At 38.6% G+C, this 27,737-nt stretch overlaps 1 protein-coding gene across 1 annotated transcript; it reads right to left on the bottom strand.

Annotated features, from left to right (window-relative positions):
* LOC123457420 (vomeronasal type-2 receptor 116-like) lies at window positions 1-26,510 on the bottom strand. The gene is given in 6 exon segments (XM_045141339.1): window positions 1-917; window positions 3,807-3,930; window positions 4,430-4,657; window positions 5,147-5,950; window positions 6,313-6,619; window positions 26,455-26,510. Coding segments are annotated over 6 exon segments (2,436 nt in total).
* Window positions 26,511-27,737: the final 1,227 nt, after the last annotated feature.

The following is a 27,737-nucleotide window of genomic DNA, read 5'->3' as shown; positions in this document are numbered from 1 at the left end:
TCAATTGGTTGTACAATATGTTTTTTCTTTTTTCACCCTCTTTAGACTATTTTTACTGGGTCTTATCAAAATGATGTAACACTTGGGGAAAAAGATGCAACTTATCAATCCTGTACTGGAGGCCAAGATAGAGAAGACTTCCACTATCACTGTGGCTATCCCCTTGGTTCTGTGATAGACAGGAAGGAAAGTGACCCAGACACTGCAGAACACCAGCATACTGAAGGTCAGGAATTTGGCTTCATTGAATGAATCAGGCAGGTTTCTGGCCAGGAAAGCCACAGTAAAGCTCCCTATAGCCAGAGATCCAAGGTATCCCAGGACACAGTAGAAGGCAGTGTCTGAGCCTTTGTTGCAAAAAATGATGATGTATCCATGTTCTGAGTGTGCATCAGTGTCAACAAAGGGAGGGGATGTTCCCAGCCAGATTCCACAGAGAACAAGTTGGATCAAGGTACAGGTGGGAATGATGAAGTTAGGTGCTCCTGATACCAGCAGTCCCCTCAACTTTTGTCCTGGAGCAGTGGCCCTGAAGGCCAGAACCACAGTAATTGTTTTGGCCAAAACAGTTGACACAGCCACAGTGAACAGAAGTGCAAATGTGATCTGCTGCAGGATACACTTGGCTATGTTGGGGTGTCCAATGAAGAGTAATGGGCAGAGAAAACAGAACTTGAGGGAAATGAGCAGGATGTAGCTGTTTGTTCGATTATTGGCCTTCACAATTGGTGTGTTTTGGTGCTTCACAAAAACTCCAAGTACAACAGCAGTGAGTGTAGAGAAGCAAAGCGCTATACAAGCCAGAGCTATCCCCAACGCATCTTCATAAGCCAGAAACTTCATAGTTTTTTGGAGACAGTGATTTTTCTCTAGGCTAGCATATTGATTGATTGGGCACTTCACACATTGATCCATATCTGGCAGACAATGTAAAATATCATCAGATTAGTGGCAGTATTTCCTTCTTTGTTACAACATTCTTGTATTCTACTACCTATTTACAATTAAGGTAGTTCTCTTTATAGCCATGATGGCAATTAATAAAGACAATCATATTAGGTGAGATAAACAAAGCTTTTTTAAAAAAAATGCTTTATTTATTTGCTCATAGGCAGAGGGAGACAGAGAAATCCAGAGGGAATGGGTGCACATGAAACTCTAGCCAGTGAAAACCAGCACCATATACATGTACCACTTTGTACATCTGTATTTCTCTGTGTAATGGGGAATTGAACTGAGGTGGTTAGGCTTTGCATGTCCTTGCTTTAACTGGTGAGCCATCTCCTCAGCCTAACAAAGCTGTATTTTATTCACTTAATTTACCTTACATATTCTTTTGACCCTTTGTTTTTCTTAAAAGAATAAAATAATTTTGTTGCAGTGTACTAGGATTATACAGTGACATTTCTTACATGAGGTATTTCTTATGATTTCTACTATAGGAGAGATGGCTTATCAATTAAGATGCTTACCTGCAATGCCTAGGGGCCCATGCTTGATTCACCACATCTCTCATAAGTTAGACACACTTGGTGATACATGACTAAGTCGCACATTTCCACAAGGTGGCACACGTTTGGAATTCAACTGCAGTAGTTAGGGACCATTGCACCCCAATTATCTCTCTTTCTCTCCCTCCCTCAAGCTCATGCTCTCTTTCATTAAAAGAGCTAGTCTTGTCTCAAAAAGAAAAAACACTAGCTCAGAGTTCTGTACACAGTGAAGTATGAGATCAGAGAGGTACATGATTCTATGTTGATTTTAACACCTTTGTTAGACAATATCCATAATTTTCGATAATAAAATGTGATTTTTCCCTCATACTACAGTTCTCTGTTTTGAAGCCTATATGTCTGTATCAGCTGATGTTTTATGGCTTTGTACCCAAATGTCAGTAGGTACATATAATTGTTCCAACACATATTTTAGGGAATATGAATGAAATTGAATACACCTAGATATAATTAACTCTAATATGATTATTGCTGAAATCTATCTACTTGGAATATACAAATTTTGAGATGACATACCATTTACCTGTTTCTCCAAATTTACCTCAATAACCCTTGGTCTATGTTTTAGCATAATTTGGTCAAGAAGTTTATTCAAGAAAGGATTATGAACAAGATAATTTGCTGACTTTGAAAAGAATGAACATGATACACAATACGGAACTGGGGAGAAATTCTTGCCACCTATATTTTGTATTTTCTATCATGGTGCTTTACAGTTATGATTGTAATTGTATTGAATCATAAAAGAGGACTTATAAGAAATATATGGTATCTCATATTGAATATTTACATAAAGGAATATTTTCCCAATAATTCTAATATTACTTCTCTTAATCATGTATTGTAAATTTATGCACATATATTTTATGAATCATATATTATAAGGCCATACATCCCACATAATTTGGTAAATATAACATGGCCAACATGTACAAATTAAAAAAAAAAAATCAATGCTAATACTGAACTTATCCAACACCACTAAAGTTTGTATTTAATTAATTAGTTTGGATTGCATGTTGAAGTATTACTTGAATGAACACTGTTTTAATATACTTCTAATTATATTATTTTAGTCATTTTGTGACATTATCCAATCATACTAAAATTTCATGTCAATCTCATTCCTTTTTTTACATCATGTATCAATATTCCTCTGTATCCACTTTGATTTCTGGTACACTGAAAAGGTGGTTTGGTTGTTAGCGTGTGTTCCAGACTCTAATAGATGAAAATACTAAGGAACTAATATTTATATCATATTTAAATCTCATTGATAATATTGGCCACAGCTTTTAGGTTCTACTTAACATGCCACTCTCATTGTATTGTGTTCTCACCTGTAAAATAGAGGGCAACATAAAATAGTACCTATTTTTCCATTCTGTGCTCAGCCCAGTAGGTTTGACATATGAGATACATTTTTATTCTTATTTTTAACTTCAGAATATTTCCCTTTATCTCCTTAAATGCTTCACATTATATCTAAAACGATGCACATTATATTTTAATTGGAATGTTTATGTTTCCTGATAAAGGATTTAAATATCTGTGATATGCTATTACCTAAAGTCTTAAAATCAACTGCTTTCTGAATTATTATTTCATAGACGCCAAGGAGATATTATGCTTATATTGAAAGTGTTTGCAAAATTACATATCGCTAAAGCCAAAAAAGGGTGGAGTGGTGGCATACTGTCTAAAGTACATTCTTGCAAAGACTAAGGACCCAGGTTTGACTCTCCACATCCCATGTAAACGAGTTCTACATGGTGGCACATGCATCTGAACTTCGTTTGAAGTGGGTAGAGGCTCTGGCATTCACATTCTCACTTTATCTCCCCTTCCCTCTATAATCAATCAATAAATAACTGAATAGAATGAATATAAATATTTAAGTCCAAAAATTATATCTCTGAGCATTTATTATTCATCAGCAACCTCTTGCAGCCTGGGAAGATAATGCTGTGAAAAATGCCTTCTTATTAACTTTATTTTATGTAGATTCATAGAGGATTATATGAATATGTGACATTCCTTGATAGAAATAATATATTCATTAACTATTTGACCTCAAAGAGTATTTTTATTGTGGGAGAACCAGTATGTACAATGGATCTAGGTACTAAAAATGTGGTTCATGGAGTAAAGAGAATATTATGTTTATGGTCATGAGTATTTGTCATTTCAACCAAGTGATTACATTAAGCAATGAAGAAATATTATCTGTTTTTTCAGATAGGTGGATAAAAGAGACAAACTGGAGAAAGACTCTCTAAACCATCAACTTACCTGTTTTGTTAGAAATCTCATTTTCTGGGCAGGGAAAACAATCAAAACAACAGGCAGCGTTTCCCTCATGCCGGAACTTCCTGAAACCAAGCTTGCAAGTCTCACTGCACACAGAGGAGGGAATCTGAGATAAACCAGAAGTGTAGTTGCAAAAGTTAGTAATGTTATGTACTCCATTCATAACATTATGTGAAAATAATCACCCTTACTAAACTCTTTATCCACATCTACAATAAAATTGAGGTGTCACACTCCATTTATTACAATGTATGTTGTCATGTCTGTCAAGAATTTCTTTTTTTTTTTTGAGGTAGAGTCTCACTCTAAACTAGGCTGACCTGAAATTTACTATGTGATCTCAGGCTGGCCTTGAACTCACAGCAATCCTCCTAACTCTGCCTCCAGAGTGGTGGAATTAAAATCATGCACCACAACACCCAGCCTGTCTGTCAAGATTTTGATGAAATATTTTGTCATTTCCAAACATTTTTCAAAAGACTAGGACACTGGTAAAAGAAACATAAACAACATGTTGCACTTCGCCAAATTGTGAGGGCCACATGGGCCCACATGATTTTATCTATTTATGTTGAGAGTAAAACATCACAGTTAGGTAAATATACCTGCCTACTCCTTGTGGCCCACTCTATGGCCTCATCAGACATATACAATTGTTGACCGAGGGAACCATATGATGTAAACTGTCCTATTTTCACCTTGATTCCAAGACCTTGTGGATAATTTGAAATGTGGAAAATATCATAGTCTGCATCACATTTTCTTCTCTCATTAATAGTCACTAGGTCTCCATTGGGGTTAATAAATTGCATATTCTTCATAGTGTGGTAAAACTAAAGGAAACATGTCAGTTCCAATTAAGCAAAGACAAAATGGACATAATATGTTATATGAGTAATACCTTTGTTTTTTACAACCCTACCCAGAAAATGAAACTCCATTGCATGTACCCAATAATGTGAAATAAATGAATTTCCACACATAAATGTAGAAGCACCCAAATTCAAGAGAACTCCCAGCAACAGGTTTTAAACATATGTGGAGATACTTAGAAGGTATTACTGATGACAATACATACCTTTTTTTAAAAAATTTTTTATTTATTTAATTGAGAGCGACAGACACAGAGAAAGACAGATATAGGGAGAGAGAGAATGGGCACACCTGGGCTTGCAGCCTCTGCAAAAGAACTCCAGATGCATGCTTTCTCTTGTGCATCTGGCTAACGTGTGACCTGGGGAACCGAGCCTCGAACAAGGGTCCTTAGGCTTCACAGGCAAGCGCTTAACTGCTAAGCCATCTCTCCAGCCCACAATACATACCTTTGAGCAGTCAGGTACACATAGACTTGTTATTGGGTGAACATCTACATGTTCATAATGCATTGCATGGTAAGCATATGCCCAGGCATACACAGCATTGTATAGATTATAACTCTCGTCATTCGTGGCTATGTCAAATTCTTGATTTGCAAACCATTTTAATGAGTTATTGAGTGCACATTAACTCTGTGTTCTGCATTTAGATTCAATGTCCAAACAATTAAAGTACATCCATTCTGATCTCAGAACAGAAAAGTCTATTGGATATTGAGAAGTGTTCATTGACTGAATAATTTTTTTAAAATTGGGAATCTCATGATGATGATTAGAAAATGTGAAAGCACCATAGAATGAGTCAAAATTGATGTCTCTTCCTGTATTTGTGATGACATCCCACTGTGAGGTGGTGACCCAGATCCTACGGATGCCTAAATTTGCCCATCTTCTAAAGCTCACTTCCAGTGTGGAATTTAATTCACCATAAATGACCACAACATTTGCCAATGATGTCACAATTTGTTTATAATATTTCTCAGCCCTTGTGTTGTATAAGTCCATGTTTAATGGGATCACATTCACAAAGGCTAAACAGAGTTCATTTCCTTTCATCTTTTCTCTGAAGTCTGAGAGAAATTGAATACCTTGTTCGTCATCAGAGATGACCAGCCCCACCCAGATCCAGTTGAAATGAAGCATTAAGGAGACTATGGTAAAAGGTAGCCCTGTTTCCTTGGCAGCAATCTGATACAGATAAGGATACTGAAAACGGTCACTCAGAACAGGATTAAACGGGCCATAGTGAATCTAAAGGACACAGAACATAGAAATGAATGCGAGAAAGAAAAATGGAAGAAAACTCAAACTAAGATCTGAATTGTGTTAATCACCATTTTGGAAGAATGATTGGAAGGGTGATGGCTCACACCATTATTCGTTGTATTTCACTACCCATAAAACTCTGGAAAAGTACAGAAACGTTTAAGGGTTGTGGTAAATGCATTTGTATGTCTCCATAGTTCCTCCTATCAATTTTTTAAAGTTAAGTACTGATACCCCACTAAGACAAGGATTATATCTCTATTAGCTGTATCTGACAATACATTCATAAACCAAGTATCTACTGGAAATATCCCTAAGCACATGAGATTCGTAATTCTACTCTATACATCACAAAGTCTCACCTGTCCTATATTAATGATTAGTGAGAGAAATGTCCCAATTTTGCTACTTCTTGCCCATGATGGTCCTGTAATTGCTAAAATACATTCTTTTATTTCACAATGATAATTAGGAAGAACATTCCGTTTCATTTCTGTGTAATGTAGCTGAGAGACAAGAGTCAATGAATCATCACACTTGGAAGGATGGAAGAAAAAATTAATAGACATGTTGGGTATAAGTTTGGGATTTCTGTTGATCTCTTCAGTGACAAAAATCATTGTCAGAATATATTGATACTTTTTGACTGGCACACTGAAATGAAACACAGTAATCATTATGGATGAGGCTTCAAACAGGATAATCTTCAAAACAATTTGAGTGGACATGTAATACATGTGATAAGTGATGCTTTCTCCTGAAATTCTCATGTGAACATGAACCTTTATGTGAGGATATGATCCAACATAGCATAGGGATCAACTGGGTATTTTTAAATTATTAAATGAAAGACAATTCATCAAGGTATTTATGTTATGAATATATCATCTTTGGCTAATGAGAAACTCGTGAAAAGTCTATATATATTCTATAGCTCGTACACAGACTTGGATGTAGACTTACACCAGACAGAATATCTTGATGCTAGAATTCTCAATTTTAAGAAATGAAAAATAAATGCAGCAAGGATTGAGTTTATGGTACTTTGGTGTGTATTTGTGGGTAATAGTCACCTTCATATTTGGAATATCACATTTTGTGCATATATGTGTATGTGTGGGCATGTGTGTGTAAGAGGGCCTATGCTTGTTTCACTGTGTAACACTATAAACCAGTGTAAGTTGTTCTTATACATTACATGTAATTATTTCTCTTTGGTTTTTATTGTCACACAGGCTCTGACTCTTGCCCTCTCTGACCTGGAATTCAATGTGTAGTCTTAGGGAAGTCAGGAACTCATGGTGATACTCCTACCTTTGCCTCCTAAATGCAGAGATTAAATGTATGTATCACCATGCCTGATTTACATGCAAATATTCTGATGACTTGGTGAGCACCAATTTGTCTACAGAAGCAACCAATCTCTAGGGATTCAGATATTCTAAACTGAGAACATGGGATGGTATGTGCACCAAGTCAAAATTTTAGGTGAGGGCCATGGATTTGAACAAAGGACCTCATGCTTATGGAGAAATTCCTTTATAAATTCCTATGTTATGGTACTTTTGTTAAATACCATCTGGCAATGGGTTAAGTAATGCCCTGATTAATGTGGAATATACAGTCAATCCTATCTATTAATAGCAAAACGTGGACGTGGCTTTTATAATGTCTTTGAAGGTATTGGTATCTCTCCTGGTTGTAATGCGAACTCTATTTCACCAGGAATTGGAAGTATCCATTCATTTTTGGAGTTCATTTGCTTCTTGTGTTAAGTAATTTCCCTTTGATAGGTCAACATAGCTGACAAAAATGAGGCTAAAGGAAGGCATATTTGTTGCAGATTATCCTTCCAGGTCCTACTAAAGAATACTCAAAATTGATAAGGAAATTATTGGCAGGGATAGCATGGTATCTGAGAGTGGTCTCTTTCAGTCCAGCAAGGAGGCCCACAGATCTTTATTAATACTGCATATTGGCAGCCATGCCTCTCCCTTTTTATACAGTAAAGGTTATCTGCCCTCCTATGGTGCTGCCCACAAAAATTTGGATATTCCCACTTTAATTTCCTACTCAATATTATCTAACAGGAATTCTCTCCAGGGATAGCCTAATTCATATAATTCCTATCAGGTGATTGTAAGTCTTCTCAAGTTGAATATAAAAATAAAAGATGACAGTTAGAAAACCTTTTTCCATCTGTTGCCTAAAAAATATCTCTCTAATGATAACGTGAATTATTTTAAGATGAAGAAATATTGCCTTTTCTGATATAATCTTCTACTGTAAGTCTTTTGATCAGAGAATTAAGACCACAAATATGCAGAGTTACTGCTGTTGTGTAAGTTTAATCTTATTGAGTTTCAAAGATTTGGCTCATTATGGTGTTTGAAACAAAGTTTTATTCACCTCCTCCTCTTTTCTTTTCTCACATCCCTTTAAGCTCCACCCTGATACTTAGCTTTTCTGCCTTCATCCTACATGTTTCCTTTGGTTTGGTGCTATAACACTGCAGTTGTGCCGCTTGTGGTTAGTCAATAGTTGTAGGTCATTTTACCAAACCCTTCTTGTATTTAGAGTTTGTTGAAAAATCACCTATTTTGATAGCCTTGCTTTTATATGTTAGTGAGTGTTTCTGCCGAGAGCTCTCTGTGCCTTTTCTTATTCCTTTATTTATATTTTTCACCTTAACTAGACCTGGGTAGTTTTTGGGGGATCCTGCCTGTCTGGTGGTTTCTATGCTTATTGTAACTTGATAGGATCTTTTCTCCTACTTCTCGGAAATTTTCTTTGACAATTACTTTCAATAAATTTTATACCTTTGGTCTAGGGTTTATTCATTCTAAGCACTTAATTTCTAAATATGACCCTCCCATAATATTGAAAATATCACTTGTTTCCTTCATACATCTGGATATTATTAATTTTGACTCATCCTTTTATTCTTTTACCTGGTCTGTAAATCCTAATCTGCTGTCACTCATGTGATACAGTCTATATGAGAGGAATTCCACAGTTCTTTTAATTTTACTTATTAGGTTTCCATTTCTATAATCATTTCAGTTAAAATTTTCATTGATGTGCTAACCATTTTTTGAATTCTATTATAATATCCTCTTTAGAAATAGCTCGATTATGATGTTTGTTTCTTTTGTCTTGGAATGCACTCTGTGCATATGTATGTCCTCTGCTTTGTGTTGCCTTTGATATCTTTTGGACATTTACTCCTGTGTTCTTGAATTCATTGTCTGTATATATTTCTTACTTGGTGCCACAACAACATATTTAGGAATGATTTAGGAGGCATCCTCTAATGTGTGGCTTCCCAGCAGCAGGTAGAATAGGCAGTAGAAAGGGCAAAGAGATTGCCTCTACACTTGGACTCACATTTGGAATCCTAGAAGTATGTATCTAGGAAGAGGTTCATGGATTTTGGGAATTGCTCCTATATTCTCATTGGAACCCAGCAATAGGTATTGTGGGTAGAAATAAGGGCATGGATAATGGGTAAGTGTGCCCAAACTGGCATGTGTGCTTCTGTAGACCCGCAAATATGATCCTTGCCACAGGACATATAAAAGGGAGTAAGTGGTATAGTGACTTGGCAGCTATGCTGAGAGTCATGTGTGACATCCAAGTCCATGTAACAGTGGCAGGAGGGTAACATTTGAGATCTGAGGATTTGGATACACTGGAGAGAGGATGAGTTGTGAAACAGAAATCATTTTTGTCAATGGAAAACAATGATGCTTTTGGTAATCATGGATATAATTCTTCTGACATTGTGCTTTACCTTTACATTCCATTTTTCTGTTTCTATATATCATTACTGGACTTCTAGTAGACCAAGTAAGCAGAACAAACTCAGGATATAGTGATATTTCAGATGTTGATAATTTCATGTTTCCTTAAACTTTGGATCTCTCTGTAAAAGAAACCTTTTAATTTCCTATATAATTCTCTCATTATTATGTCTTCTTTATATATATTTACTGGTATTTAATTACCTAATGTACATAATGATTTCTAGCTCCATAGAGGAGCTCTGTAGATGCATTTTGACTTCATATTTAAAATAGTTCTTAATAAACATTTACTCCATGTGGTCTTTTTATGAACATTTAATATTTAATGAGTTCGACTGACCACAGCAATGTAAACTAGAAGAAACATAGCATTTTCAACAAATATTGCTGGAGATATTAAATAATTACATATAGAAAAAATGAAACTATACCCATTTCTCTTCCCATAAAAAAAAAAAAACTCCAAGTGGAGGAAATGCTTCAAAATAAGATCCAGAATTCTAAAGCTACAGGATGAAACAAAAAGGACCTTTCTACAAAATAGGACTAGGGCCATACTTCCTGAAAAATACCGCAGTAATCCAGGAACTTAAATAAATCCTTCAACCCATCATATCCAACCAAGATAAAATGTTTGCCTACAAACAACATGCCCTAAACAGATCGCACAAACTACCTACAGATGGGGAGAAAATCTTGGCCACTTATACCACTGACAGAGGTCTAACATTCAGAATCTAAAGGAACTCAAAAAACTAAACAATAGAAAAAAGAAACAATATACTTAAATAATGGGGCAGAGAATTCAACAGAAAGTTGTCAAAGAAAGAATTAAATGGCTAAACTCATCTTTGAAAATGTTCAACCTGCTTAGTCATCAGGGAAATTGAGATTAAAACTTCTATGAGATTCCACCACACTCCCAAAGGGATGGGAATCTTTAAAAAAATGACAGTATATTTTGAGAACACTCAGGGAATGAGGGCAACGAATTAACTACTGGTGGGAATACAAACTTGTACAATAAATATAGAAATCAATAAGTAGACTCCAGAAAAGGATGAAAATACTGCTACCAACTAACCCTGCCATTCCTGTACTGAGCATCTACCCTAAATGCTGCACTCTTTACTCCAGAAACATTTGCTCAATAGTAGCAGCTCAATTCACAATGGCTAAAGAACCGGAATCAACCCTATCACTTGACAAATGAAGAATGAAGATGTGGTACATACACACAATGGAATTCTACTCAGACCCAAGGAAAAAATGATATAATGAAATTGGTAGGAAAATTGTAGGATTTGAACAGATCATACTAGTGAACTCACTCTATAGAAATACAAATGCTATATGGTTTCCCTCACCCATAGTTACTAAACTGGAAAAGCTTGAATTGCTATCATACCCAACAAGAACCTGAGGGTCAGATGAGAGGGCTGGAATTGGTTGGGGAAGGAGAATGGGAAGACACAGGGGAATGTAAATATAAACAAAATCAAATCCAAAAGTATATTGGTATTATAGAATACCTTCTCATCAGTAGGACACTAGGAGCATGGAGGGGTGGTCTGGTAAATATTAGGCCTCAAGAGAATGAGAGGAAGCCTTAATCTAAAAAATTTGCCACTGCCTGGCAAATTCAAGTACCAGAAATTGATTACAACCCACATTGTGCTGTTGACTGAAGAGAATTTTGAATATACCCAAACAAGACAAGTTTCTGTCAAAGTACTTGATTACCCACCTAGAAATAAAAGTGAGAACCTATTGCTGATGAAACCACATACAGCCAATGCAGAATATCACAGAACATTGAGAGATCAGGTTGAATCTGGAAGGAATTCAGCACCCAGATGGTTAATACAGACAGTGCAGAAAACATGGAATAAAATGCTGTTTGAAAGCAGCCAGCAATACGGTGAGAAATCAGGGGACTATGACAAATCCAAGCAACGATCCTAACCAGATGTACACACCTGAGCAAGTGTCAGTCACCCTAGGTAAGTAAACAATGTCTATCTAATTAGCTAATTGATGCACTCAGTGGAAAAAAAAAATAGCTGGAACTAAAAGTCAATTCAGAATCCTATGTATACCAAGATAATAGACTCCGATGAGAACCATCCATTAGTCTTCGGCCAAAAGGCTACAGCTATCAAAATCTCTCAAAATTCATAATTCTTGTACACTCTAACATAGTCTAATCTCACTCTAAACTGGGGAATCTATTTTTATTTTTCAGAAAGCAAAGAGAACAAAGGATAACCAAAATATATCAACAGAACAAGAATCACCTACTGTTTGTCAGCAGGTGAACACCCCTAGCACAGAAGCTATGGTCCAATAGAAAACACAGGAGAATTGGTGATATGAGCAAGAATGCTGCCTCCATGAGGAACTTCTCAGCATGACCCGGGGTAAGGGATAGAGACACTGATAATACTCCGAATGCAGTTAAGCAAAGATCCAGAATGATGAGACCCACATACTAAGGTAGACATAAAGTACAGTGAAGAAGACTCAGAATTTTCAGGAAGAATGTCTGCTAAATTCAATGAAAAGTATATATAAGTAGAAGGGCAAAAAGGAAATTTCAGTTTGTAACATGTCAGTCTTGCTATTAAATTGTAACTGTTACCATTTGTAACACTGTCCCATTTAGGATCTCAGAAGGGATGTAAGTAATAACAACTTTGAGTGACATCTCTTATTCTACCAGGAGTAGAAATATTCTCTTGGCCTTTCCTTATTGTGTGTTTCACCATTGTATTAACTAGAATATAGACAAAACACCTGACAACTATATTTCAAACTTTTGCTATTTTTATGTCCAACTAAACACAGTAACATAGTGAAATACTATATACTTGTCACCTTTCATTTCCACATACCATATTACTAAAGGAAGGGAATATCATGGATTGTCATATACCTATTGTCTGAGAGATTAGCATCTATGAGAGAAGTCTGTCCATGGTTAGAGAGACAAAGAAAATAGTTCCCATTTCAGAGACTTTACAAGTTATGTGCTTATGGGTGAAAGATGAGTAGATACTTAAAGGGATAATTTGTCTCAGCCACTTAATGATGAACAAATAACAGTGGGGTTTATTTTCAGGAAAGGAGGATCTAATATGAAGCAAGGTATAAAGGACTGCGTTCTCCAAATTCTACCTTTCTACAGAAATCAAATACTGAAGAAAACCAGGCTGAAACCTAGCTCTGGATAAAACAGTCAGTCAAAAAAAAAAAAAAAAAAAAAAACAAACAAACAAAAAAAAAACTTCCGAAAACCTCACCAGCAGAATGGAAGGAGGGGAGAACAGAATATCTAAACTAGAAAACCAGGAGGCAGAACTAATACAGTCCAACCAACAGAAAGGCAAGCTAACAGGACGATAAGAATGAGAATTTCAAAATATCTATGAAAAGATTGAATATAAGAATTCAGTATATTGTAGAATGAGAAGAATTTCAATCCAGAAGCTTAGTAGGCATTTTCAGAAAAATCATAGGAGTAAAATTTTCCCAAATTGGGAAAGAAATTCCAATGCAGATGCAAGAAGCTTTTAGAACAGCAAACAGACAAAATCTGCAAAGAACCTCTCCTCACAATGTTACAATTAAACTACTAAACAAACAAACCAAAGATGATCTATTGAAAGTAGTTACAGAAAAAGGGCCACCTGCAAAGGCAAGCCCATCAGAATAATAGCAAATTATTCAACACAAACTCTAAATGCCAGTAGGACTTGGAATGTTATATTCCAAGTTCTAAAATATAACAATTGTCAACCAAGATTACTTTATCCTGCAAAGCTATCTATTCAAATGGATGGAGAAACAAGGATATTATACAACAAAAGCAGAATAAATGAATTTATGACAACTAGACCATCTGTACAGAAAATACTCAAAGGAATACTTCACAATGTAGAGAATGCAAAACACACACAGGAGGAAATATTGAAAAACAATCAATACTAAAATAAAAGTTAAAACAAGCAAGTAAAGGGGAAACCAGAAGCACTACAAAACACAAAGAATGGAGAAAATCAATATGTACATATCCATAGCAACTGTTAATATGAATGGCCACAATTCACCAACCAAAAGACACAGGTTTGCAGACTGGCAGGATCCTGCCATTTGCTGCCTTCAGGAGACTCATCTCTCAATAAAAGACAGACACTGTCTTAGGGTGAAAGTTGGAAAATGATATTTCAAACAAATTGGCCTAGGAAACAAGCAGGAATTGCTGTCATAATATCTTGCAGGATAGACTTAAAACCAACATTAGCGAGGAAAGATAAAGAAGGTCACTTTTTACTGATTAAAAGAACACTCCAACACGAGTGTCCTAAACATGTACGCACCTAACATGGGGACTCCCAATTTTATCAAACAAACACTATTAGAAGTAAGGTCACAGATAACAACAAACACAATTGCAATGGGTGATTTTAATACTCCAATCTCATCAATTTACAGATGATCCCCACCAAAAATAAACAGAGAGATATCTGGATTAAATGATGTCATGGAACAAATGCACCTAACAGATATATACATAAAATTCCATCCAAACACTGCGAAATATATATTTTCCTAAGAGTACATGGAACATTCTCTAAAATAGACCATATATTAGGACACAAAGCAAATTTTTACAACTACAGGAAAACTGAAATAACCCCTACTATTCCTCTGACCACAATGGGATTGAACAGCAAATCAGCAATGAGAAAATCTATACAAATCAGATGTATTTAACCATGGCAACTTTCTGCTCAGAATAATGTATAATAAATTTTGATCCATCCCTAAGTGATATGCTTGGGAGGAAAAGCGCAGGGATCCCAAAACTGTTAGTGTACCCATATAGAAGCGTCTTACACATTATTCATGACTTTCCAACAGAAAGTTAAGTAACAAAACTGACAGTTACCTATGAAGCTGGCTCATTGCATCATAGTCTATCATATGCTTCTTTGATGTATAAATTAAAAACATACAATCCTTGCACATATCTCCATCACTTTCTGTGTTTTGTTTTATTCTCCAAAAGCAGCCTGTTTCTGTAAAACTGCAGAAGTGGAGAGAAAGCATTGGAAGAAATAAGACAAAAATAAATATGATCAGCTTCCCCATGTCTCAAAACTCACAGTCTGAGCTCTGATGTAATAAGCAGCCTGTTTATGTGTGTGGATCCATCCGTACTACTCTTGCTGACTTGAGGAGATATTTATATCCCTAATTTCTTTCTTTGTTGTCTTTGTTATCCTCCCTTGAGGAGTACAGAACACAGCCCTTGGGCTCTGCATCTGAGGTTTACATCAAGGTCATAAAAAGGAGTTGAAAAACATGTTGTGAGCATCATCTCTTGCCTCAGGTGCTCTAAGTTCCTGTATATCCAGGCATGAATGCCACTGGGATAATCTGAGCATACTTGTTTTCAAACTAATTTCAGAATACCATTTGGATGAACAGCACTTGAAATCATGTAAGTGGATTTCGTTGGAATTTCCAAGTCAAGATGTTATGTGAAAAGGTCAGAAAAGTTTCCTGCTGATCATAGCTCATGAAGATATAGGCAGCATTGTTCGAGCAGTGGAGAGAATTCTCACATACCTCACTTCCATCAGCATCATAGCCTTTACTGTGTGGTCCATGCACTTCTCATACCAGTTTCATGCTTGTAATATCCCACGACCCCATGTTTCCCATTGTCTGAGGACACAGCACGGAAAACAATCATGGAAAGTCCAGGATTGCCAGCCAGTCTCCCAGTAATGATGCAGACATTAAGCTTCAGACTTTAGTTCTGATACATGACCTACATCCTTGTTCCTCAGTTGCCACAGAGTAATAAGCTGGGATGACTCAGATTCTCATTTTTAACATTGTTTTTACCTCATTACAGGATTCCACGCCAGATGTTTATTTTATGTTTGTACAATACACTTCCACCACCTAAGTAAGGAATTATTATTATTATTATTATTATTTATTTGAGAGCGACAGAAACAGAGAGAAAGACAGATAGAGGGAGAGAGAAAGAATAGGCGCTCCTGGGCTTCCAGCCTCTGAAAACGAACTCTAGACACGTGGGGCCCCTTGTACATCTTGCTAACATGGGACCTGGGGAACTGAGCCTCGAACTGGGGTCCTTAGGCTTCACAGGCAAGCGCTTAACTGCTAAGCCATCTCTCCAGCCCAGGAATTATTTTTTGTTGTTGCTTTCACATTATGTGTTCCAGTTGGATAGTAAATAAATAAGTGTGAGGGGCTGGACACATGGCTTAGTGGTTAAGGTGCTTCTCTGCATAGTCAAAAGATGTCAGTTTGATTGCCCAGAACATATGTAAGCACAAGGTGACACGTGCATCTGGAGTTCCTTTTCAGTGGCTGGACCCATGGGCCTGCCAATTCTTTCTCTTTCTATCCCTCTCTTCCTCTGTCTCATTCTCTCTCTCAAATAAACAAAAAAAAAATCTATTAAGTATATGAGTGCATGATGAGGAGACTGGTTTTTATTAATATGAACTGTATAGAAAGTTGCGTAAATTTAGGTAATTCCTTTCTTGTGAGTTGAGATTGATCATGGGACTTGAAATAAGTCTCAACTGTCCTGATTTATTTCCTTATTTCAAATCTAATTAATATTTTAAAATCGTTAGCTGGGCTTGGTGGCACATGCATTTCTTCCCAGCACTTGGCATTCAATGTTAGGAAGATTGTCATGAGTTCCAGTCCATTCTGAGAGTACATAGTGAATTCCAGGTCTGCTTGGGCTAGAGAAAGACCCTAACTTGAAAAAAAAGCAAACAAAAAATGATTACTCACTGATTATATATATGAAAAGAATGATCCTGGAGAATTATGAGAGGCAGGTGCAGAGAAAATAAGGAGAATCAGCCATGAATTGGAAGAACATAGAGCTACCAAGAAACCCGGTTATTCCCTTATTGGACATCTATCCTAAAATCTGCTCAACCATGTGAACACACACAATCACAGGAAGAAAAACAAAACAAAACAAAACAAAAAATCTTTGCATGTTCTCACTCATCCTTGAAGACAGGAAATAAAATTTCTGTGAATAGTGTTGAGAATATTCTAATTGGTATTTACAGTCATCATTTCAGTTTTAATTGTTTTATATATAAATCTTCTTTATTAACAACATATTTTGTGCGTACACCATGTACTTGTTCCCTCTTATCCTATTCTTCATTTCTCTGGGGGCCGTCTTACTTGGGGTTTCAGGTATTCCCCATGGGGTTGTGGGATATGCATTGTGGGAGCAGCAGTCAAGGTTTCTTTGTGGGGTGGGAGTGCCTCTCCTGATGTTCCAACATGTGTATCTTACAATCTTTGTGCCCCACCTTCCACAAAATTCCCTGAGCCATGTTGGTTAGGTGTTAAATCTACTTCAGTGAAAAGTTCTTAGGAGCCTCTAGATCTCTGCTTTGGTAGGTGTTGAATATCCTCAGATTCAATCTCCTTCACCCTAGTGCTGGTTATCAGGTTCACTATGGAAGTAGCATTCTTGCTCATCTCAATTCCTTTGGCTTTTCATCTGTCATACAAGGGGTAGCTCATCTCCTCGTGTCTCCCTGCCTTCTAAAAAAGAACAGATTCTCCAATTGAAAATCAGTCAGTATAGTTTAAATATGATAACCATTATTAATTTAAGGACAAATTGATGTATGCAACACCTCTTTTAACCAAAGACTCATGAGATCTTGACACTGCAAAGCATAATGTTTGTTCTATAGGAGTGTGTTCTGGTTCTCAATTCCAGATATGGGTTCACTTACACTGAGTGGATCCCTTACCAAAAATAAAACTACTGGTTACTTACCAAGCCTGTGTGCCACTATAGCACTGATATGTACATCGTGTTTGCTTCTGACTAGCTTAGATAACTGGTTGCTGAGACCATTGTTGGCCACTTTCCCCCAGTTGTTGAGGAATCAATTTCCAGCTCTGGAGAGGCTATCTGCCTGGGTCCTGACTCTATTCCAGATTCCATACAGGACACTTTATGCTCTGTGTCAGCAGCATATAAGGTCTTTGAATTAAAACAACTATGAGATTCCACCTTACTCCAGTAACAATAATGATCATTAAAACATCAAGTGCAAAAAAATGTTGGTGAGGATATGGAAGAAAACGAATCCTCATTCACTGTTTGTGGGAATTTTAAACTTGTACAACCACTATGGAAATCAATATGGAGTTTCCTGAAAAGGAAGAACATAGAGCTACGAAAAAACCCAGTTATTCCCTTATTGGACATATATCCTAAAATGTCCCAAGTCTCATTACAGAAATATCTGCTCAACCATGTGAACACACAATCAGAGGAAGAAAAACAAACAAACAAACAAAAAAATCTTTGCATGTTCTCACTCATTCTTGGTTCCTAATCTGGAACAGCTTTAGTTGCCAACATAGCTGATAGGCCACTCATAGCCCAGACATTAGGGTTAGAAAGCTTTGTGGGGAAAGGAAGGATAGGATAGGTGTGGTTTCGGGAGAAAACACAAAACTAAATCAAAAAATTATCCCTCGAAGTCAAGTAAAATATATAACCTTCAACAGGAACATGGAGTGACCATCTGAAAAGAAGGGCCCCAGAGATGATAGGATGAAGCATTACCTTAATTTTGTTGTTGTTGTTGTTCTTTTTGTTACCATGGCCTGTAACTCTCAGAACCAGAAATTGGTTGCTATCCACAATAAGCTGTAGGTCTGTCATAGCTTTAAGGCCTTTGCACAAAAGATAAACAAACAAAAAAAAAAACACGTTTCTCTCAAAGTATTTGAATAATTAGCTGAGGAAAAAGTTAAGATCTTGCTTTTATATTTAGTTAGCATGGAATAGGATGTATTTCTACATGAAATTAATTTTATGACATTGAAATTTGAGCTTGATGCTCTTCCATCACCTGTTTATCCCTTACCGAATTCTTATCATATCCTTTCCTTACCCGAAATATTGCTCATGCCATTCATGTCATATATATTTATTTATATTTTGCATATGAGTGATGATATTTGTCATCTTGTTTATTTATTTATTTATTTATTTGAGAGCGACAGACACAGAGAGAAAGACAGATAGAGGGAGAGAGAATGGGCGCGCCAGGGCTTCCAGCCTCTGCAAACGAACTCCAGACGCGTGCGCCCCCTTGTGCATCTGGCTAACGTGGGACCTGGGGAACCGAGCCTTGAACCGGGGTCCTTAGGCTTCACAGGCAAGTGCTTAACCGCTAAGCCATCTCTCCAGCCCTGTCATCTTGTTTTTTAATGCCAGTTTTTACATCAGTTTCCATCTCCCAGCTCCTTTTAGACTAATGCATTACCCTAATAGTCTTCTGTTATCATTACTACATATGGTTATCCAGTTTGTCCAGCACCAATTGTTGAAGACACTCTCCTTTTTCCAGCCTATATTTTTATGACCTTTTTCAAATATCAAGTAGTTGTAGTTACTTCACCCAAAGTTCAGGTGCTCAATTCTATTCCACTGGTCAATACTCCTGTTTTTATGCCATTTCCATGCTTTTTTTTTATTACTATGGCTTTATAATATAGAATTAGATCAGGTATGGTGATGCCTCCAGAGGTATTATTTTTGCTTAGGATATGGCTGGGTATCCGAGGCCTTACGTCTTTCCATATAAACTTTGAGATCATTTTTTTCTATCTCTGTGAAGAAAAATAATGGGATTTTAGTAGCAATTGCATTAAATCTGTATATTGCCTTTGGTGGGATTACCATCTTCACAATCTTAATTCTGTCTATCCAGGAGGATGGGGAGCATGGTTGGTCTTTCCATTTTCTCAAGTACTCCCCTATTTCTTTTTTGAGTGTTTTTATGTTTTCATTGTATAGATCTTTCGCTTCCCTGGTTAACATTATTCCATGGTATTGTTGTTGTTGTTGCTATTAAAATAGGACTATGTCCCTTATTTCTTTCTCTGTATCTTTTCATTTGCATATATAAAGGCTATTGATTTTTGTGCATTGTTTTTGTATACTGCTAATTTGCTATAGGAGTTAATCACCTTCAAGAGTTTTGGGATAGAGTCTCTCGTGTCTCTTACATATGCAATCATGTCATAAGTGAATATAGCTAACTTAACTTCTTCCTTTCCAAAATGCATCCCTCTTATTTCTTTGTATTGTCTTATTGGTTGAGCTAGAACTTACAGTACTATATTGAAGAGCAGAGGTGAGATTGTACACCCCTGTCTTGTTCTTGATCTCAATGGGAATTCCTCCAGTCTCTCTCCATTGAGTATTATTTGGGCCTTAGGAGCTTAGTATATTGCCTTTATAATGTAAAGATATGAAAGGACCATGCCAATTCTCTCCAATGTTTTGATCATGAAGTGATGTTGTATTTTGTCAAAGGCCTTTCCTGTTCTTCAATTGTGTGGCACAGTTTTAGAAAGATTGGTTTGAGTTCTTCCATGAAGGTTTCATAAAATTTGGCTGGGAATCCATCTTGTCCTGGACTCTTCTTTTTTATGAGGTTTTTTATTACTTTTTCAATCTCCATGAGTGTGATGGGTTCATTGAGGTGATTAATCTGCTCTGAGTTTAGCTTTGGTAGATGATATGCATCCAGGAATTTATCCATCTCCTCCACATTTTCCAGATTTTTGGAGTAGAGGTTTTTGAAATAAGTCCTGATGATTCTCCCAATTTAACTTATGTCTGTTGCGATCTCTCCTTTTTCATTTTGAATTTTGTTAATTTGGAGTCTCTCCTTTTTTGCTTGATCAAATTGGCCAGAGGTTTGTCAATCTTGTTTATTTTTTTCAGAGAACCAGCTCTTTGTTTTGTCAATTGCCTTAATTGTTCCCTTGCTTTACAATTCACTAATTTTTGCTCTGTTTTATTTCTTTCCTTCTGGGGCCCTTTGGGTTAGATATTTCTTGTTTTTCCAATGCCTTTATGTGGATGGTTAGGCTACTGATTTGGGATCTTTCTGTCTTTTTTATGAAGGCATTGAGTGCTATGAATTTACCCCGAGGACTGCCTTCATTGTGTCACCTAAGTTTTGGTATGATGTGTTCTCATTGTCATTCAATTCCAGGAATTTTTCAATTTCATTTTTTATTTCATGCACTATCCATTTATTGTTTAACAGTGTGCTATTCAGTTTCCAGTTGCCATTGGGATTCTTGCTGGGGTTTTTTGTTGTTGTTGTTGCTTTCCAGGAATATAGCATTATGATCTGATATCAGGCAGGGAATTATGTCGATTTTCCTAAATATGTGGAAGCAGTCTTTGCGACCCAGTATATGGTCTATTTTAGAGAATGTTCCATGGGCTGCTAAGAAGAATGTGTAGTATGTGGATTTGGGATGGAAAGTTCTGTAGATGTCTGTTAGGTCTAAGTGCTCTATGGTTTTGTTGAGCTCTCTTACTTCCCTGTTGAGCTTCTGTTTGGATGATCTGTCTCTTACTGATAATGGTGTGTTGAAGTCCCCAACTATGATGGTGTTGGTGGTTATTTCTGTGTTATTGTCAAGTAGGTTTTGTTTTATGAACTGTGGTGTCCCTGTGTTTGGTGCATACAGATTTATGATTGTAATATCCTCTTGATGGATTGTTCCCTTTATAAGTAGGAAGTAGCCTTCTTTGTCTTTTTTGATTGTGTTTGGTTTGAAGTCAATTTTATCCGATATTAATATAGCTACACCTGCTTGTTTTTTATTCCCATTTGCTTGGAATATTGTTTGCCACCCTTTCACCCTGAGGAGGTTTCTGTCTTTAGTGATAAGGTGTGTTTCTTCAGATTGAGGAGTCTAATTTTTTGATCCACCCTGTTAGCTTGTGTCTCTTGATGGGTGAATTAAGGCCATTAATATTTAGGGTGATGACTGTGAGATTTGATTTGATCACGGCCATGTTGTTGTGGTAGAGGTGTGTTGGTGTTTTCATGGAATTTGAAATTTTTTGTGTCTACTCTGGGATTGGTTGTTGTGATCTACTTCTTGTAGGTATTTGTGTTTGGTTATTTGTTTCTTCTCTGTGGAGAATTTCCTGGAATACTTTCTGTGGGTTTGGTGTTGTGTTCATATAATTGTAAAGCTGAGTTTTGTCATGGAATGTTTTCCGTTCACCATCTTTTGATTATAAGGGAGACTTTTGTTGGGTAGAGTAGTTTAGATTGGAAGCCATAGTTTCTTAGAGTTTGGAGAGTTTCATTTCAGGTCCTTATAGCTTTCAGCGTTTCCACTGAGAAGTCTGAAGTAATTCTGATGGGGTTTCCTTTGAAAGTGGTGTGGTTTTTTTCCCTAGCTGCTTCTAGGATTTACTCTTCAGTGTCAATGTTTGCAGTCTTCATGATAATATAATGATAATATGTCTTGGGGAGTTTTGCCTTTAGTCTAGTCGGTTAGGAGTTCTGTTTGCTTCTTGTATCTTGATGGGCCTTTCTTTTAAGAGATGGGGGAAGTTTTCCTCAATTATTGTGTTAAGTAAGTTCTCCATGACTTTGGTCTGAAATTCTTCTCCTTCTGGTATTCCAATGATTCTGATATTAGGACGTTTAAGTGTATCCCACAATTCCCTCATGTTCTGTTCACAGGAACTTTTGAACTTTCTGAAATTTTTGGACTCTCTAACTTTTTCTTCCATCCTGTTTTCCAGATCAGTGTTTCTATCCTCCACTTCGCTGACTCTATTCTTGAGAGCCTCTAAGGAGTTTTGGACTTCTTCAATTAAGTTTGCATTTTCTACTACTTTCCTATGTATCACTTCCATCACTCTGTCCAGCTCCCTTTTCACCTCATTTTCTGATTTTCTTGATGATTCTTGTAAATCATCCTTGCATTTCTTTACGTTTTCATTTAGTGTGGCCAGCTGATTATTTTTAATTTTTAAATTTTTATTAACATTTTCCATGATTATAAAAAAATAGCCCATGGTACATTCCTCCCTACCCAGCCCCACACTTTCCCCTTTGAAATTACATTCTCCATCATATTACCTCCCCATTACAATCATTGTACTTAAATATATACAATATCAACCTATTAAGTATCCTCCTCCCTTCCTTTCTCTTCCCTTTATGTCTCCTTTTTAACTTACTGGCCTCTTCTATGTTTTTGGTCAGATGTAATCCTTGTTGGTCTGGGTGATCTGTCTGGATTTTCTTGCGTTTTATTTTTCATGTTATTTCTTTTGTGCTGTGGTCTACCCATGTCAGTGTATGGGCAGGTAGGTAGGTGGAGCAGCCTGGGATCTAGCTCAATGAGAATCCAAAGCAGCCTGGGGCAGTTGCAAGCCACCTGTGTTTTTGCTCTCTCTTGCCAAAGCCACCTATCTACTGCCTGACAGGGGTGCCAAAGTTGCCTGAATTCTCACCAAGTAATGCACCAAAGCTGCCTTCTTTCGAGCTTGAAAGGGGACTGAGGTAGCAAGCCCTGAAGCTGCCCAAACTGTGGCTGGGAACGCTGGGACCTGCAAAAAGTCTGTGCTCTCCCTCCTCAGGGGAGTGGCGGTGGGTGGCGACGGACAGGTAGGGGATGGCACCTGACGAGGCACTAGTGACACAGTGTGGCCTTTTGTGGTCCTTGCTGTGGGACTGGGCCCGCTGCAGGTGCAATTGTAGTGGAGAGGTAGCTGATGTGGGCACGGGATTGGGACACAGCAGAGGCTGGCCGGCAGGCAAGTGATTGGAGCACAACAGCGGGGGTCTGACAGACACCTAATCACTGCAGAGGTGGCCCCTGTGGGTGTGCGAACTGAGTACAGCATGGCGGGCCAGTGCATGTGATCAGAGCACAACGGCGGAGGTCCCCTCGGGGTCAGAGCAGCGGGCTGGCGGGTGTACGATGGGCTGGTGGGTGAGTGATCTGTGCACTGTTGCTTGGGGTTCAGGGCACAGTGGATGTATGGGGGGTAGACTACCCACCCGAGAGGGGATCCGTGATTCCCTGTTTTTCCCCACTCTGTGCCCTCGCACTGGCAAGAAGACCCTGATAACACTTAATTTCTTGCCTTTCTCTACCCAATATCTGCAGCACAGCAAGGCAGTCGCCATCTTGGCTGGAAGTCTCCAAAATATGCTTTTGTTTTTCAACAGGAGTTGGACCTGAGGAGATAAGCAACCACTCCATCACAGCCCCAGCTGAAACCATAGGGGAATTGGCAAATAAAGCAAGAGAGCTGCTTTCTTATGTAATCTGGTATCAGCACAAGGGTGACGGAGATAGATACTAAAAACACTCACCATCTACAAAACCAGGTATCCAGAGGCTCCTAAGTACCCATCACTTTAGTAGACTTAATTGGTCCCAGCATGGCTCAGGGAAAACTGTGAAAGGGAGGTGTGAAAGAATATTAGTGCCACAAGTCTGAATATTCTTCACAGACACATTGTTTTCCCCTCCTCCATAATGCATGACTCACAATGCCCATGAAGTTGACCTGCATACCCAATGAGGAAGGCCTCTTCAGTAATGTGGCAGGGAGGAGGTAGCAACATGTGTTGTTTTTATACAAAATATGCCCATATCTAATAAAGGAATAAAAGTAATAATTAAATGGTCAAAGGCACTTGCTTGCAAAGCCTGATAACCCGAGTTCAATTCCCCAGTACCCAAGTAAGCTAGATACATAACATGGTACCTCGTGTCTATAGTTCATTTGTAGTGGCAGGAGGTCCTGATGTACCCATTCTCTCTCTGTCTGCTTCTCTCTCTCTCTTTCTCTCTCCTTCTCTGTCTCTTACTCACACATAAATAAAAATATTTAAAAGACGAAAACTTGGCATGGTTGCCCATGCCTTTAATCCTAGTATTCAGAAGACTGACGTAGGAAGATCACTGTGAGCTTTAAGCCACCTTGAACTTACAGAATGGATTCCAGGTCAGTTTAAACTAGAGTGAGACTCCACCTTGAAAAATGAAAAAAAAAAAAAATCAAACATAAAGAAATAAAAGAAAAGAAGTTTTGCTTAGAACTTCTACACACATTTTATTGTAGAAAGCAAGGTCACATGGCTGAATCTTCTGTCTGTGGGAACAGCATATATAACCTTTCTTAAAGATGATCAGTGAACATCTCCTCTTGCAGTATGAGTATCTGTTGTATAACAGAGACTTTATGAAGTATTTCCTATGATCACTAATGAATGTTTTAATGATAGTCAACTGAGGAGACTTAAGAGAAATAAAATACAGAGTACATATGGCTGTAGGGACATTATTAAACTGTTCACCAGTAAGATTTATATAGATAGAATAGAGAATGGCAAAAGTCCCGTTTGTAGTCCAACAGCTGTAGTTGCTCAACTGTGGGTAAGGGTAGATGCAGTTGTATCTATGGTGACCCATATGACTCAATGAGAGGGGGAACTTCAGGATTCTCATAGGTTAATGACAGAGAAAACCTTGACCATCCAGTTTCACCAGACATTTGCCATCACAGAATTTTTAAAGGAGATGGTATATATATATTTCCTTTTTCTCTTTCTTTCTCTCTTTCTCTCTCTCTCTCTCTTTCTTTCTTTCTTTCTTTCTTTCTTTCTTTCTTTTCCTTTCCTTCTTTCTTTCTTTTTTTTGAGGTATGGTCTCTCTGTAGCCCAGGATCACCTGAAATTCACTATGTATTCTCAGGCTGGCCTTGAACTCACAGTGATCCTCCTTTCTCTGCCTCCTGCGGGCTGGGATAAAAAGCATGTGTCACCACACCTGGTGACTTTCTTATAGTTACTCATTTTATAAAGCAATCTTCATTGTGGTTAGTTAAAGAGCTATATACCTGAAACTTATAACACAAAACTTATAACATACCCTAAGAAAACATACTTGATCCTCATTTTATATTTTAAGCCTTGCATTACAACTTTCAGCTTCTTTTTCCAAAAGTTCGAGATAGAATTAAATAAAGAACTATTGACACAATTTATTAAATATGTGTAAGAATAATACACCATGCCCACATGAAAACAGTGCATTAGAGAAATAGATGACCACATTTACTTCCAGTGGTGTCTATTGTGTTGAATAGCATTAATAATTTCTGTGTCTTGGCAGAAACTGGAGGAAACTCCCTGTAACAACATGCAGATGAATTAGATTTGAGATTGGTAGGATGTGTAGCCCCAGAAGAGTTAGATGCAAAAGTGAGGAGATACGGAAGAAGTTCTGCGGTACATTCTAATTCTAAAGCCTGAACTGACTTGTAAACAAGGCTCCCTGTGCCTTCATCTCATCTGCGAAATAAAGGCTAACCTAGCCGATCACTAAATGTCCAGTGCTTGTTAAAAATTTGAAATTCTAAAACAATTCTGGGTCTAAAAGTTTGAAGAGTTTCTTGTGCTTTTAGCAAGTTTAAGGAAGAAGCAAAATTGTATTAAATAACTAATAATTAAATTTAACCTTACAAACCCCAGTAACCTAAATCATTTAATGTCACGTCTTCTATCCATCAGGGAACTTAGAGCCATTATCTGCATCCAAGCATTGTGCATTTAATTTCATTGAGTCAGTGCTCCTTTCAAAGATTTCTCCTCTCAATCTTTTTACTACATTGAGCAAATTGTGTTTGTATAGAAGTATGTGAAGAGAAGAGGTGGAACCTTGCCAAATAGGAACGCTTTCAGCGTAGAGTAGACCCCATTCCATGATATTCATCCGACTCACATCATGGCTGTTTTAGGAGTCATCTCAACGTCGATTGAGGAGGTCACTTTAAGCATATCTCGCCTTTAATCACTGTTCCTTGTCATCTTTATTCGGATTCCATCCATAGAGCCTGAAGTATAGAACTCCATGGAGTCAGTAAACCCTACTTTATTGCCCATGGACTGGACTTGAAAGGACTGTCCTTAGAGTCTGCAATTAATCCCTGACCTTGCCAAGCTTCAAGGACGCCCAAACACTGGTATTTAGACTCAACACCTCCATTCTTCCAGATTGCCTTGTTTTGTAGACAGTTTGGGGTTCCCCCCCCCACCTCTACTCGCGTGTTGTTTGGTCTCCAGGCTGGTGTTGCTCACCTGAACTCAACTGTTTGCGGAGCGCACACGCTCAGCAGCAGGCGGGCGCCGGCCGCGCGGGGCGGGGGTTCAGAACGCACCCCCTCGCCTCGCCGGCCACACCCCTCCGGGACGGCCTTGGTTGGGTCAGCGCTGCCCTCGAGACGGGGCTCCTGAGAAGCCCAGAGGCCTGCCCCTCCCCTCGGGCTGTCAGAACAACTCTCCAGCCCTGCAGGACCGGGGAATGAGGAGAGCGGCGCTGCACCTCGGGGACACCGCGGTATACAGGCGATGGCCGGTGCCCGCCCGCAGTCCATGGCTCCTGCCCCGCCGCCCGCCCGCCCACGAGGAGGCCGCCCAGCCCGGTGCCCGGGGCCTTTGGTGTGGCTCGGAGCCGGCGGCGGTCGCGGGTTCACGCACCTCCCGCTGCATTTCGCAGGCCTCTCTGCGGCTCGCCGCTGCCCACCAACCCACACGGACCCCGTCAGACCTCTGCCCTCCTGGACCCGCCCCAGGATGTTTCAGCTGGAGCGACGCCACCGCTTTTCAAAGCTGCCGCCTGGACGGGGTGAACCCAAGCGGAGCTCAGCCAATGCTAGCGCTCCTCCCTGCTGGCCGCCGGGTCTGCTTCCGACCAGAGCAAGTTCGCGCGGGCCGTGGCCGAGGGCGCGGCCGGCGTGGACGGTCCTGCCTCGCCCGACGCTCCCGCGACCCTGAGGTTGCAACAGTCGCCTGGGTCGGATGAGGGGCCAACGCAGCGGGGCGGCTCTGGCCGGGACAGGGGGCCTGGCAGACAGCGAGGCAGGCCACGTGGAGCCGCTCGAGGCGACGCCCAGGCTGGGCATCATCATCAAAGTGTAAGAAATCGCTCCGCCCGTGAGCCGGAGCGTGGGTGGGCCGGGGATTCCGGCAGGTGGCACTGGGTCCCAAGGGGTCGCACTGTTTCTC

Source organism: Jaculus jaculus, unplaced genomic scaffold (assembly GCF_020740685.1).
Source record: "Jaculus jaculus isolate mJacJac1 unplaced genomic scaffold, mJacJac1.mat.Y.cur mat_scaffold_46_1_974171_arrow_ctg1, whole genome shotgun sequence".
NCBI classification, from domain to species: Eukaryota; Metazoa; Chordata; class Mammalia; order Rodentia; family Dipodidae; genus Jaculus; species Jaculus jaculus.
Note: the sequence above shows the minus strand (reverse complement) of the source record. Positions and strands in the feature narration are given on the sequence as shown.